The 15,829-nt window shown below is 43.0% G+C and overlaps 1 protein-coding gene across 4 annotated transcripts in view; it reads left to right on the top strand.

The window, feature by feature from the left end:
* The first annotated feature begins 1,900 nt into the window (after nt 1–1,900).
* slc39a10 (solute carrier family 39 member 10) overlaps nt 1,901–15,829 on the top strand; it is a 42,248-nt gene continuing 28,319 nt past the window's right edge. Inside the window, exons 1-2 of one of the 4 annotated variants that reach the window (XM_064311455.1) lie at nt 1,901–2,065; nt 14,492–14,520. In XM_064311455.1, coding sequence (XP_064167525.1) covers nt 14,518–14,520 — 3 coding nt within the window. In that variant the 5' untranslated portion in view covers nt 1,901–2,065; nt 14,492–14,517. Of the gene's footprint in view, nt 2,066–2,212; nt 2,484–13,485; nt 13,714–14,491; nt 14,521–15,562; nt 15,694–15,829 lie in introns of those variants that run through there. The other 3 variants (XM_064311458.1, XM_064311457.1, XM_064311459.1) reach the window with 3 other exon arrangements.

The raw sequence follows: 15,829 nt of genomic DNA, 5'->3' as shown, positions 1-15,829 counted from the left end.
TGCCAAATTCAAGCCAGTTGGGTTCTTATGATTATGACAAAACTGACGTGTGAGTTAATATTTAATGTGGCTAGCCAGTGAGGTTCACTATAATGTCTAGTTATTTGGCACTCTCGTGTAATTACATGCTGTCCTCAATAAGTACCAAGTTCACTTAGTGGGAAAGAAATAAAACTTGTCTTTAACTCTTTCATAACTGAAACACTAATTAATTTTATCTGTGTACTGGAACATATCATTTAGAACAACTCATGGAAGTTGTTTATTAAATGAAATTAAAAGAAAGTGGTCAAAAATGTTCAAATACACCACTGATGCAAAGTTTGGCATGATCTGCAATTTATCACTGAAGCACCAACTTTGGATGAAAAAGTAAGCTTTCACAAAACCACACAGAGCCGGTGTTATGATTATTAATTTACAACTTTAAAAACATGATATAGAGTAATAGGCTATTCTTTCAAAAATGCAATTACTTTTTATTTGAGTTACTCATTTACACATCATCAGGTAGAAGCACTCCCCAGGTAGATCCAGAAAGGTGGGACTTGGGAGGGGTGTGAAGTTTGATGGAAGTTTTAGTGTTTGTACGGAGGACTGTTTGTTGCTCATGAAACTCTGGTTTTAAAAGCATCCTATTTAATGTTGTTTTTAATGAAACTAAACTAAACCTAAACTAAACTAAAGCTGTTTTTAATGTGAATTAAAGCACCCCATGATGGCCTGCCTTGTTGGCACTGACACTTCTTTGGTCCTTGTTGAGACAACAGCAACAGACTCCAAATGCAAATTCCACTCCTAGATTTTCAACTCTAGACCTTTTTGGTAGCTTTCTTGTGCATGAACTAATGATGCAACAACACACAGCTGGCCAGGAAACAGCAGAGATGCCAATTGACAATTATTTTGCTCTTTTCGCTTATTTTTCCACTTTCGATTGTGAAGGAAAGGGGCTTTCCTTCACAATCGAAAGTATTCTTTGGTCATCCACTGCAGTGGTTTTCTATGATCTATCAGGTCATTTTCTATTGCTGAGCTCATTTGATATGGATGTAAATACCTCCAATTTAAAGCTGATAGTCTGTACTTTAACCTCATATTCATCATTTAATTTCAAATCCTGGTGTACTGAGCCAATATATATATATATATAATGAGGGGCCAAAAAGGAAATATATGAATATAAAGCTGAATATATATATATATATATATATATATATATATATATATATACACACTACAAATTGTTCACTAAATTCCTCGATGGAAAACTGCACAATTGCCAATATGCACTTGACTGTGAGTTTAATTAATGCAGCACTAATAAGTGAGCGTTTTAAATTGTTTTTTCATCCTAAATCTAATAGACCCTATTGTCAATCTAGAGGCAATATTGTTATGTTATACTATATAATATTATATAATGTAAAACTGAAGATGGCAGGTCAACATGAGAAGTATCACATTTGCATACTGTACAACCATCAAACTTTACTATACATATTATAATATTATATTTTACTATACAATTCTCTTATTTTATGTATATGACACAGCATATTAAAATGCTATGGAGGTTTAAACAAAATACCAATGTATATTTGTTGATAAACTACATTAGGCTATAATAATATACAGGCAAACAGACATATTCTTACTTAATTTTCCTGATTTTCACATAACACTTCATGTTCAATCATTATATTCACATATGTGTTCATACTTGTTCACATTCTATACCTTTGTGTACGTGTGTTATAAGATAAAATGACAAGTAACTGAGATGATTCTACTAAAAAAAAAAAATCGGAGATGCACACGAATGCGTCCGGATTAAGAAGGGAATGACGTCATGGCAGCGTCGTGCGTCTATTCCGCAATTTCGAAGTACTCCTTTTCGCGAACAGGTATCAAGAAAAGTATCGGACGTCTGCGCTAAATACGCAAAGCGTTTTCGTGAATACCATTTCCGCATACCCGCGTGCCTTTTGTGCGTGGCTGGCTGTGCGGATTGAATTTTTTTTGGTACCGAGCGAAGAGGAGATGCACACGGCACTCGAGTGAGGTAACTATATAAAAAACCCCGTTTTGTTTTCATACACTCCCACAACACGGAACCGGGCAGCTAAAACGCTCCAACTGAGGGGATGTGCCAAGAATTATATTTGCTGTGAAATAAAGAGTTTAAAGTTTTAAATATTTGAAAAGCCTGCTATCGTTTGCGACCTGGCCCCCTCGCCTTCTAGCTAAACCTATTTCCTGGGAGTTGTAAACGCTCGTTATCTTGTTAGCTAGCAGCTCGACAACCGCATGCTTGTCTATTTGTTATAGTATCACGCTGGATATATTTAGTTAGTCGCATTAACCGATTAATTTAACTGGTGTATCGACATTAACGTCTTTGCTTACTTTATTCGACATCTGTTAACCAACTTTAAGCAAGCTAGTAATAACAACGGACGGATATGTGGACATTTAGACCGGTAGGCTTGCTAAATGCTAACGATGAGTAATTGACTGACTAACCAACTGAGGCGCGTGCTGAACAAGCGAGCTGCATTGTTCCCGGCGCAGGCTGTCTCACAGTTTCCGATTAGACTGCTTTACAGCCATAGGTTGCAACGAACTAAGGCGGTCTGAGCTGCTTCGCGTTCACAGGCTAGCTAACGTTGCGGTCTGTTGTACATTTCATTCAGTCTTTCCACGTGTGATACGGCTAGCTACATATACCAGCCAGTCTATTGTTTATGGCTCACGTCACCTGGGTTGTCGGTTTTCATGGGTTTATATCGTCTTGCTTAAGTTGGGAGGCAAGATAAGATTGCAAGCAAGTCGTAAATCTTAAACGATTTTATTATTTCCCCGAAGACATGCCGCAATAAGGGAGGTACCCCAGAAAGAAGATAACTTAGTGAATGAAAATCAAACGCTTCTGCTTAATGTATTGGCTGTAGTGGGTAGTAATTAGGGTCGGAGTGATGCGGCACTATTGTAGACATTTGGCGGTAAAATGCAATTAAAATGGCTTAGCTGGGCCGTTGCAGGAATGGTATCTTGTGTGCATTATGCCTTTTTTTATGATGTACCATATCTTGTTGTTTTGGTTTGACCATGCAACAACAGCAGCAGGCTGTATTGTACCGCGTGTCTTCGTTTCATACTTCGGTAACGTAAAAACATTGTGCAACTAAACTATGTTTTGATAGTGATCTTAACTCTCACTGTAATAAAACATATTATGTTGTCTCGAATGCTACATCGCCACACCCAAGATTGTCCATATAAAATATTTGATTTATGGTAAGACAGGGCCGCTCGTGTTGTTAGCGTACAAGTCGATTTTCTGGTTTGTTTGGTGGCGTGAGGTCGTGCAGCCAGCCAGCTCCGTGTATAGGCAGTAGGCAGCCTAGACAGTGTGATTAGTTGGGGATGACCGCATATAGCATGTACATTACATATTGATACGATATATTTCAGTTGTGGTGTTATCTTGAGCGCTGATACTCAAAAACAACACAACACAATAGAGTAAGATAAGAAATCCTAACGACTGCGAACACCGAGTTCCCGGTTACCGTAATGACTCAAGGTGAGAAATAAGATGATAACTGTAGGAGGCTCGAAAGAGACATCTATCTGTAACAAAAAATGTAAATGTTTAACCTAATGCATCATCAGTCTAGTTGAGTTTATGTACCAAGAATACATTTTAGATTTCTAAATCTATTAAATGGTTGGTGGTTTGGCATATTGGATGAGCCTACATTTAAAATCATCGGTTGCAGTGTAATACTGAAGTTACATTTCCTTCTGTTAGTCGATGCAGAGGATTTCACAACTCCTTTCTTGTAATATCTGTTTTTTCTATGACATTTTACCATATATGATTTAAAAAAACTGTTTTAATCAAGAGTGCATCTCGAGTAGGGATCCGTTTCAGAATTTTGTATTTATGTCTTCTCATAATTATTTAATTAGCTCAGTCATATCTTGGTCTAAAATTTGTATAAGCACCAGCTGCAGGCTGCAAGTGTTGTCCTAAAGATTTTACTGTGCTCAAGTACAGGAGTGAACTAGCAAAGTTTATTGAACTGTCAGAAAAGTGAAACTTAGGTAATTGAATGGAACAAAAAAACAGCATGCAGACCAGCCCTCCAGGACCAGAGTTGTGGACCCCTCCTTAATCACTTACTAAAATGTGAGATTTTGATGCAGCTGCCAATGCAGACATTTTCCAGCCATGTTGGCACTGCAGGTGCAGCATTCATGAGCACCTGCAGCAGTCTTCTGTCAGAAGTTGTCGGAAGTGCTGTGTGTGCAAAGTGCAGCCTCTTCTGCAATTTTTACAACCACCCAGTGTGCAGGGGAGCGGCCTTCATTGCAAAACATTTTTCATGTGCTTTTATCACAGAATGTTAAGTGGTTGTGTCTAGTGAAAGACTACACTGAATTTCTTATAGTCTGTCAGAAGTTTTGTTTTTAAGTAGCTGAAGTGACGGCTATCTGTGCAGCCTAAATCGGGTTGCGTACTTCAGTGCAGACCGGGGGATGTGTTTGTGAATAGTCTCGGCTGGAGACGATTAATTACTTTATGATTTGGTAGATAGGCCTAATTGCCTGCTTGACCACAGTACCTTCCTAAATTATGCCAGCAGTTTTGGTTTGTTTTTCTCGTCCTACCCTAAATCAAAATGACTGGAGCCAAGGACGCCGCATAGAACCAGTGTGTAGGCGTCGCATTGTTTGAAATGTGGCAGAATCTGCCAGGGGTGAGGGATGATCGCTGGCTTTTTTCCCCACCCTCTAGTCAAGCTAATGGCTGCTTCTCTTAATCTCTCTTCTTTGTGCTTGGCACTATGGGGAGTTCCATTACAGCTTTAATCAACAGCCATACTGAGGTTTATAGCCCAAGGAAGCTGTGTATCTGTTTGTGGTACCACTGACCCTGGCACAAACTGTTAGGGCAGAAGAGAGGTGTCAGATGGCAATTTATTGAAGCACAAGGCATGGACTGTGACGTATAGCCCACTACAGGAGAATGGGTCCTAAGATTAATATGGTGAATCTGCAGCCATTTCTATGCTGTCCTGTGTGGGGTTCAAAAGGATAAACTCCAGCATGATTGTGGATATTGCACACAGCCATTTGGAAGAGTAGCAGTTTTAGTCATTGTCACATACTTGCACAGGGACCGACACCCTCTCCAGCCCGTGTTGACACATGGATTGCTGTCAATGCCATGGTTATTATTGACACATTCCCCAAACACATCACACCACAGAAAAGCTGTGTACCCTCTGAACAGTCCCCCCCACAAAATCCATATTCCTATGGCCAATGCTAAAATTCATAAACCTCTGAATTATTTGTACTACGACTTTGCATAATCCACTTGGCATAATCACCAAATGGCAATCATAAGACATATTTTCTTACATGTTGTCCAGCACAACATTTCAACAATAAAAAAAGCAATAGAGATGTCCCCTTAATGAAGGCGGAAAGAATACAGTATAGATGCAGCAGCATAAGGCCTAAGTTGAAGTAGAACCAGTACATGTGTAAACACTGACTGATGGGGGCCTCATGGTTATTAGAAATGTATGGGTGATCTGTTCAATATTCCTGCCAGACAGTAAACATCAATCATGTCAATGTCCTCTCTCTGCAATTCAACTCCTCAAAGAATTATATTACAAGGTAGCCTGCTGAGACTGAAACTCATGGTATACTATTCATTGCAGTTATAGTGCAGGACTGCCTCTGCTGTGATACTCAGAACCACTATTTAAAATGATGATGCCGCTTTTCTGTGACCAATGAGTGAGAGTATATTTAGTTCTGAGTGGGCAGCTAACTGATGACATCATCTCAGCCTTATGTGTGAGGCAGTGTCCTGTACAGATATGTACATGGTGTCAGAACTCTGACTCAGGCTATGAATGCAGTGTCTGGCATTGTTTCATTGAAACATTGAAGGTTTAATTATTAATTATTACCAAAGTGCTTCATTCACAATTCTTGCTCACAGGACCTGCTTTTTTAAGTGTTCTATTTTCAGGTATTTCTGTGAGGGCCTCTTTGGGGATATTTGCTTGCAGTTTTGTGTTGGACTGTATTTCTAGGCTTGGTGAGCGTAGTTTTACTCTGAAGGCCTCATCATAACCAAAAGAGACTACCATTTATTCCGGAGGCATTTGAGTACTACTGAAATGTCTGTGCCTGTTGAGAAAGAATGTTTAATTGTATTAGTGGTTCTAAATGAAACCATGTTAATTTAGTTATTTTGTAACTGCACAAATCCCTGTTGTCATTCAGAATATCTGCTTTGCTTCAGGCATTTCCCGTGGTTGCATACTTAACCAGACTCAATCTAAAGTGCTTTATTTCTTTTTACTGTGGGTGCTGTGCATGTTGGTAAGTTAATTTTTTTTTTTTAATGAATTGTGAAATGCCTTAAGAGACAACGCCAGTAGCAATGTGAGATGGATCGCTTTGAGACTGGTGAGTTTTAAGGCACATAGTGTGCATAATTTATTCCTCTTGTAACAGTTAGTATGTTGTTTTTAAGTGGACAAAAAATGGAAAGGGTGAAAAATCTCATTTCTTCACGTTATGGCCCCAGTCTGTCTTCTTTGCACCTTCAGACACTTCTATATGTACATGCAGCACCTTCTCTCTTTAAAACTAGACCTCTTTGTATTGCCTCTGCAACCTGCACCTGCAGGTTTAAATTAGCCACTTATTTCTACCTTCTGTTCTTTGGAAGGTGTTTAAAAATTTTTTTCCATGTGTCACCCACCTTTCTCAAAGGCTGACTAATATCCTGGGTCATGTGGGCAGTGACAGTCTTGCACTTACAGCTTGAATTAAAAAAAAAAAACCCCTCTGTTTGTGAAATTCCCCGGGCGATGGAAATGGAGTTTGGTGCAGTCGTAAATAGTCACGCGTGTTCTCATAAATACACCCCAGACTGTGAGAAGCGGCCGCGGTTTGCAGCAACCTTTTTGGAGCGTGCAGAAACTCCTCCGCGCCGGTGAGGAGGGGCGGATTAATTGCGAAAGTCACATTGGTTAATGGCGTTGATGGCGGGAATCAGAAGGACAGGGGAGCGCTGCCCTGGGCCCGGGGGCTGGAGGTTGGAGCGGTGCGGAGCGGCGTGAAGGGGAAGAGGCTTGCTGCTGGGGGGACGCGGATGACAGCTTCCTGCTCGGCCCGCCTCCTAGTGGCCCCGCCCTGTGATCTCCAGCTCCTGGCTGAGTGTGTGAAAGGCCATCGGGTGCCACTTGGCATATCTCGCCCAAAGGGCTTCACAGGCAATGTGAGAATCCACTTGACAGCCGTTGAAAATCTCCTGGATGAGCATCACACCTCACCCTTTCTTAATTATTTTCCCCCGCTCTCTTATAGTGCCACTCTTTAAGTTATTTATTTGTTTCATTGTAAGTTCTCTTGGGCCGAGCGGGCTTTTTTTCAGGCCTGGGGTTCTGCAGCCGCGTTCTCTTTGATGTCACCCTGCGGTTCGGAACAAACGTGGCGGAACGGGGGGGGGGGGGGGGGGGCATGTAACCCGGCGGGCGTGGCCCGACCCTCTCTCGCGCTTGTAGGTTTGCGCAGATCCCCGGGGGGGTGGGAGTGGGGAGGCTTTTTACCCGGTGGCTCATTGAACTCGGAGCCCTCCCCCCCTTCCCCCCCCCGCCCCCCCTTTTCTTTCCCGGGCGATGTCACCTGACTCGTGAGGCGTGAGGTTTTGAAACATAAGGCTCGGCCGCGTCCCTGCCCGGGGCACTACCGCGTGGGAAGCCTGGGCTGCACCGCGGGCCTTGGCGGGCGTGGAATGAAGAGGTAAGCCCGCGCCTCGGGGGGAGAGACCCTGGCTTTCTCCTCCTCCTGTCTGCGCAGCGCGGGGCTCAGGGCTCAGGCTCGTCCGCCATGTCGCCATGAAGAGGGACGGCTGCCTGCAGGGACACCCCCCTTTAAACAGCTTAAGCAGCGCTGGAGAAATGGAGCACCCTTTCTTCTCTGGCTTTGGGGGGGGGGGGTTTGTCCCATTCTGTTTGGGAGGAGGGGGTTGGATTTGCTGCAGGATTTGGTCATCGCGAGCATAGTGTTACAGGTTGCCGATTGCAGATGTTAATTTCACGGTCCAGATCCCAGCCAGGCTGGCGCAGACTGCACAGGGATGGGGAGTGTGTGTGTGTGTGTGGAGTGTTCTTAACTCCAGCTCTGCACAGGGATGATGTGTGTGTGTGTGTGTTGAGTGTTCTTAATTCCGGCTCTGCTCGGGGGTGGTGTGTGTGTGTGTGTGTGTGTGTGTGTGTGTGTTGAGTGTTCTTAATTCCGGCTCTGCTCGGGGGTGGTGTGTGTGTGTGTGTGTGGATGTGGGTGGGGAGTGTTCTTAACTCCAGCTCCTCCAATCCCCGTCCCTTAAAATTGCCTCCTGCGATTCAGCCTTTTCATTGTGCCAAGTAATTATTTGTCGGTGCCTGGGCTGTAGACACTTAAGGTGTTGGAATGAAAATTATGTAATTGATGTACTGCAGGCAAATAAATGACAGTGGCTTCCTGTATGTGCATTGTTAAATATGGGCTACCGGCAAGCAGCCCAGCATTTAAATGAAATGCAGTAATGATAGTAATCATAGAGAAGCAAATGCAGAATGAAAGCACGAGTCATGTGATGTCGGACGCAGGGGCATTGTGGTGGCTCCTGGCTCACCCCGTCCTCAATGCCAGGCTGTTTACGTAGTGCGAAATGGTTGTGCGAGTCGTCACAGTCAACTTAAATGAGGGTTTGATTCTGTTTTTAATAAGGTGTCTGGCCATGATTGCATATGGTTACATATGATGAACGTGCACATTAAAATAGAATCTGTTTCTTTTGACAATAAACACAAACATAACCATTGAGCTGCATGTAACTAAGGGCTCTACGCTAACAGTTTTTCCAAGGAGTGCATATGCTCCTAAGTGGAAAAATGTAGGAGCACCCTAATGCATCCCAATTAGTAGATGTGCTCCTAAATAGTTTTTCCAGTTCGCACACATCAATTTTCTGGAGCAGATGTTCCTAAAGTGGGAGAACTGTAGTGCCCTTTAACTGTATAGCAAGCCGCATGTACATAGGGGGTTGTGAAAAGCACAGCCGTGGTAGCAAGGCCGAAGTGGTGAAATCATCAAGTGCTGTTCACATGACGAGTTTGGACTGATGCGCACTGGAGGAGTCATGTAAACTGTCTGGAGCTGCTGGATTAGCAATGGCACACAGCTCTGTAGGCTGGAGACTGTAAGCCTCCGTAGAAAAATATGCAAATGCTGCATGAAACAAAACTTGGGGTGTTTCAACCCCCTCCCCCATGTGATAACTAACTGACTGACAACTCACCTGTTCAACCTGCATCTTGGTTCAACAATCCCTAAATTTTTAACTCTCTTATTCTGGGTTAATTATCCTTCCTTGTGCTACTCTTACCACTATATGCTCAAATCCCTCTTGCACCTACCGAGGCACTTCAATTTAGGTCATAGGTTTATGCAAGGGCTACTGCGGTCACTGATGACTTGTATTGCACCAATGTATCGGCTTCGTTTCTTACCTGTGGATAGGGTGTGATGAATAGTTACATATGCTGTAAGTGGCTGCAGAAGGCTCACCTCGACTCTGCGTTAGTGTGGAACACAGCACTTGGCCTTTTGCTTCCGTCTTCATTACTGGCATTGCGGGCCACAGTGGTGACGCTCAGCATGGCCCACAGACTTTTTGAGTCTAAAGATTCTCAGGAGCAAGCTAAAGATTTCCTGGTGCTTATCTTACTCATATGCTGATGGCTGTGTGCCCTGCCAGGCAGCACTTTGGTTTACGATCTATCCAATACCCTTGGGGGAATCGATCCAGTGAACAGTTTTCACGTTTTATCATTTTTCAGCTGGAAAATCTATATTTACTAATCGCAAACAGTGTTTCAAAAGATGTACACTCCTGGGAAAAAAAATGGGCCAAGTGCAAAATGGCAAAATATTAAGCTTTTAATGGTCTTAACAACAAATCATTGGTCAGAAAATTAGCAAGAATTAAACAAATGCACTCCTGAGACCTCCTGTGCCACTATTTGCTTGTTTACTTTTGCTGCAGTGAACTGTTTGAGGAAAAGCTAGAAACAGGGAAATTCACTTATACAGTAGACAAATTAACATAATGTAAAATAAAAGGGTCATGTTTTGTATTTGGTTGCATATCATTACCATGCCATGACTTCCTGATGTCTGTGACCTATCAACATCATCAGAGTCTGGATATCTTATCTTCAGGTTGTCCTACAAGCGATACAAAAACTCTTTGCATTTGAAAGAGTTTTTGTATCGTATTAATTTTCCTGTTGAACTCAATGGAAAGAATATTCAGGAGAAACAATGCTTGTAGTATCTACTGCATATCTGGCAGCAGCACGGTGGTTTGAGGCTCATTTGATACCTTGGACCCCTGATGACTTAAAGCCATTTAGCCAACAAATGTGTTCCATACTGTATCGGCATAATTTACAGCTGAATCTAGTCCCACCCCCCAATTCCCATAGAGATCCATTCAAATGCATTCAAATTCAAATGAGTTTTTGTATCGCTTGAAAAATTTTTCTGACCAATGTTTTGTTGTTAAGACCATTAAAAGCTTATTTTTTTGCCATTTTGGGCTTGGCCCATTTTTTTGCGCAGGAGTGTAGTAAAATTAAACATAGGAGATGCACATCCTTCACAGTATGAGGAATATTTGCATCAGGCAGAATTTCTGATTACTAACCTGTTATTCTAGAAATATAGAACATATGAATGTCTCTCTGAATGTATTATTACCTTCTTTTTTATACTCAAAATGGGGGTCCGTTTGTGTCGGGAAAGAAAAATGTATTTTTAGCCGTACGCCTTTACTGTGTACGGTAACTACAGTACGGTGCTCTATTGCGGATTTTCCCACTTGTGGGGATCTGCAGAATGTACTCCCTTGCAAACAGTGCGGGAGTGGGGACTGCAGAAGCTGAGTCAGCTAAGTCCCCATGGACATGCCAAACGAGGAACCCCCAAAGCTCTTCACAATGATTAGCCTATGTACCCTGAAGCAACTGTGGCCAAGGAATTAAATGGCTTCTACTGTTGTTTTTGTTATGTTGCTGTCTTTTTAAAATGAGATCATTATGCAAGGCTCACAGACTCACCGATCCCTGTAATGTGTGGATGGACTGCTTTAATGGGCCCGCTTGTAGAGTGTGGTTTCCCATCATTGACTCGATTTCACACTGGTGAAAAGGAGCATCGGGCCTTTGTCTGTCAGTTGACATTGCAGCGATCATCGCTCTCCGCTGGGTTGCGTCCGCTTGCATGAATCAGCCGTTCATAACTATTTCTGCAGTCTTCGTCAGGTTCCGATCGATCGCAGATGAGGTAATTCGTCCTCATGGATGTGCTGGATTGTCCTGAAAGGAAAATGTTCAAACTGTAGCCTATTCCCATCACAAATCCAAGTCTATTTCTAGCACATTATTTGCATTGTGCTTGCTGAAGTATTTGTGATTACTAGTGTAGTTAATGGTTAAGTGTTTCAGAGCTCCATTTGCATGGCAGGGGTATTCATCAGGTGTGTCAAAGTCACAAATGATAAATAGGTGTGTCAAAGTCACAAATGATAAATAGGAGTACTGACACAAGAGACCCTGCCTGTCCAGCAATCCCGCTGCCAAGCTATTACAGTCAAACAGTTTGACAGCAAACCATTTAATTGATGTACATCACGGACATTGCAGTCTTGGTTTTATTCATTTCCCAACACAGAGGGGCACAAAATATAGCGACCTTAACTCACCCACAAGTTTGCATCAGCGGCCTACATTTGAGAAGGCATTGTTCTGCTGGATTCAGTCGTAACAGGCTGTCTGCATTTTTACTGTCGGCATGGGTAATGACATGTCAGTCACTTCTCTTAGCCCTGAAGTCTTAGAGCTGTTAGCTAGTTCTGCTGCTGTTATAGTTAACTTCAGTTGGGTAGTCATTTTACATGTGCATTTTTCCATCTGTAGCAGTACACTATATTAAAACAACACACAATGTATTTACATATTTCTGAGTACTTGTAGAAGATGCAACCATTTGCCGTCATGTCTGGTAATTGTATTTCTAACCCAAGTTCATATCAAAGGTGCAATGATATGAGACAAGATGGTGACATTTTCTCAGGAAACTCCTAAATTCTTAGGAGTTTCCAAAACAACATCTGTTGGCCTCTCCCAGATGCCAGAGCTTCAGAACATCTTGAGATTCTTTCTGGAAACTTGTCTCTCATATTGTCACATATATCTGCAGCAAAGTATCCTCCCAAGCAAAGGCTGGGCTGAAACATATTGGGTTCTGTGAAGATCAAACAGTGCTGTCAATGTAAATATTTAGGGTTGATACGCCCTAGCCAGCAAGAACAAACACATTAAAGCACATTGAGCACATCAACTTTGCAAGTGCTCTTTTATTTGTAAAATCTCACCTCCATATTTTTAATCAAGTGACTAAAAACAAACTAGTAGGTAGTCTAGTCCGTGCTTGTGGATTGTTGGATTATTGTTCTGGACTGATTGTTATCGCTATACTGGAATGGGCTGCCCCCACAGATTGCCTGCTATAATGATTTCAGCACTTTGATTGCTCTGCTATTCTTTTATGAGTTTCCTCATTATGGCCCTGGTCTGAAACCTGTTGTTGAAAACATGTAAATGGTGTATTTCGGCTGAAGGGGAAAGTAATCAATCAGCCTTCTTGCTTTGTAATACACCTCAGCTATGAATAACAGTCCACCTTCTGTTCATTTCAGCCAGATATAAAAGCCCCCTATTTACTTTGGAGCGCACATTTAAAATCTGACCCCCCCCCCCCAAGGAGATTTAATAATAAAAAGTTCATTTTTAAATGACACTTGTTATTTACAAATTTGCAGTTTTCAGTAGACTAATGTAAAGGTAGGCAGGACTGTTTATTCCTGGTGATACACATATTTCATTTCAGTTGCAAATTTAAGGATCCATGAACCTCACTGTAGTGCTCCAGCCAAAAGGTAAAAAACAGTAAGTAAAAAGAACAAGCCAAAAATATCCCCCTCACATGATCATTCTCTCATTGGTTCCTGCTGTTGGCCAGTTTAGTTCACATGGGTGGAGAGTAGCACCTGACTGAGCTCAGCTGACAAAATAATGATGTTGGCAGAGGAAGTAATGAACTCCTCCTGCTCTGCAGATGTAACTTTGATCTTGAAAAACAACGCTTGAGTTACCTATGAAGATAAGTAGTAACAATGAAATACAAACACTTCCCAGAATGTGTTATGGTAAGTTAAAAGCCAAATCTTTATTGCTATAACATATTGTAAACACCAGAATATGGGAGTGGCATATCTGTGTTTTGATACTGGAAACCCACCTCCTTAGGCTTCATCTTGGCTCTAACACAGACTGGCTGTGGAGGGGCGGGCCTGTGACCCAGCAGGGCACGGTTCTGATGGCTACAGGCTATGGATGTGTCGGGAAAGCGCCCGGGCGCAAAAAGAGACTGATCAGGGGGAGCCATGTGAGAGTCGTATGAAAGAGCTTGAGGAGGTCCCTGTCTGTGCCGTCTGTAGCCGGAGAGGCCGGAGATGAGCAACAGGAATTGGCTCAGCAGTTTGAACCCGGATCAGGAGTGCAGGCGAGTACAGACGAGTCCCATTTATTACTGTTTTTCCGTTGAGGTCTGCGGCCCTCGATAGCATGACCTGCGTTTTGCCTTCGCAGGCAGTTTTTTCAGTTTGACTTCCCCAAACTGCCAAATCCACAACCCCACCCCCACTACTCCCTAGCTCAGCTTCCCTGCTTTGAACCATTCTATCCCGTTGACATGTCCTGTGGAGAGAACTCAGGATTTTAACCTGCAACAGCGTGGTGCTGCGTTATCCTCTCTGATTTTCATGCTCCAGTGACTGAGCTGGTTTCAAGCAGGATGTGCTGCTCTTCCCAATGTGCTGTCGCCTTTTGTTACTCATTTTTTCAAGGAAGTGCTCTTCAGAGCAGCTCCAAAAGACCCGTGTCACTAGAACTATAACTATGTCCTATAACCGGCCTTTCTCGTATGGCCCGCAGGCTTATGAGTCATGGTTTCCATGGTGAAAGGGGGAAGTCATCTCTGGGCCCTTCTGTAAGGTCATGGCGTGTCACAGAGGGAGCAGGCTAGCGCTCGCAGGCCACGGTCACATGAGTAGCCTGCGGTCTCTCAGCATGACAGAACAGGACGGGCCTCGCGTTCGGGCGGTCGCGGTCACAGGGCGAGCGCAGCGGCGCTGGAACGCGCTGCCAGCGATGGCCCGGGAGCGCTGAGGTGGCGCTATAGATCACGGCTCCCAACGGCTCCACAGTGCCTCATTGTCAGGTTCATTCATGTGTTCTGGCTGTTTCCAGCGCAGACAGTAAACTTCTCTTTTCCTTTGCAGTTGAGGTGAAGAAGCTACCCACGGATATGGTAAGTGAGCGACACCATTTTTCTCTTCCTTTTGACCTTTCTAACAAAAGCTGACATTTTCCAGACTGTACATGGGGCTTAATACCTCTTTAGCTTCCTGTCAGATGAGCGCACCCCACCCCACCCCATCCTACCCATCAGTGCCTCCCTGCCCCTCCCCCACACGTTTTTCATTCAGCAGCAGAACCTTATCCTGGAGAATACCATATACAGTAGGAGCTTTTGGGTTTCGTGTATCATTATCAATACAAATGGGAATAAAGTCCGCATACCGCGATTAGCACTCCCAGAAAGACTTTACTCGCCACACAAGAATGTGGGTCAGCGTTTTGACCCACATTGTGTCTTCATCATCATTAATTTGTGCCAATTCATTATGTCTTTGTAAGGGGCCAGGCAGCTCTATAACCCAGTTCTCGGTCTAGAAATGTTACTGATGTGGAATAACCCTACAACCGCTCAATTTTCACCGGGAAAGAACACTGTGAGCTATGCGACTTCAACGTTGCTGTGAAATTCATGCTTTTAGCTAATTAAAACTGCCACGGTTCTCTTTTGTTTCCCACATTGTTAATTGGGTGCTTTCATCAGGTCATGTTGAACAAAACAATGCTATTTACTGTATCATTTACCATATGGGATCTGGTTGATTTGGTGTGCTTGTAGAGGGGAGGAAGGGTTGTTGTACTTGTTGTACAAACAAAATGTTTCTACAAATCTTTGAATTGCATGAAATGATGGGGGGATGTGATGACCCGTGGGACATATAAATTCCCTCTCAACAGGGTTGCCAAATGTTCATTTACTTTTTGGCACTAGAAGGCTCCTGTGTTGCCCAGTCTCATGATTATAGCAATAACTGCAACTGTTGTTGTTTTTTTCTTTCTCTTTGACAACAATCTCAAAAAAGTCACCCTTTCAACAAGGAGTTTTTTGTGTAATCACAAAGAGGCTCTTGTGAGGAGAGAAAAATATATTTTAAATCAGGGATTGCAGCCTGGCCCCTTTCGTATCTTTTTCACAGGTCAGAGTTCAGTGTCGCTCCAAGTTTATAAACAGTTGTTAGGAGCTGTAAAGTGGAACCATAATTGTGTTAATGCCTGAAACAGGAACTCAGACCTCCGCGACATAGCCAGTTAACTTAATAACCGTTGGAAAAAGAAAAAGGCAGCCGTAAGTACTTTTCACGGGTGACTGAGCCAATGACGATACGTAGCCAAAAGAATCTTTAATGCTGGATGCAACTGAACTGATTTTGTTTTTGAAAGTCAGTAGGACTGCCGTGCCAAAGTAGCTGTACCTTGTAGTT

Source organism: Anguilla rostrata, chromosome 15 (assembly GCF_018555375.3).
Source record: "Anguilla rostrata isolate EN2019 chromosome 15, ASM1855537v3, whole genome shotgun sequence".
NCBI lineage: Eukaryota > Metazoa > Chordata > Actinopteri > Anguilliformes > Anguillidae > Anguilla > Anguilla rostrata.
This window is presented reverse-complemented; position numbering and strand designations above follow the sequence as displayed.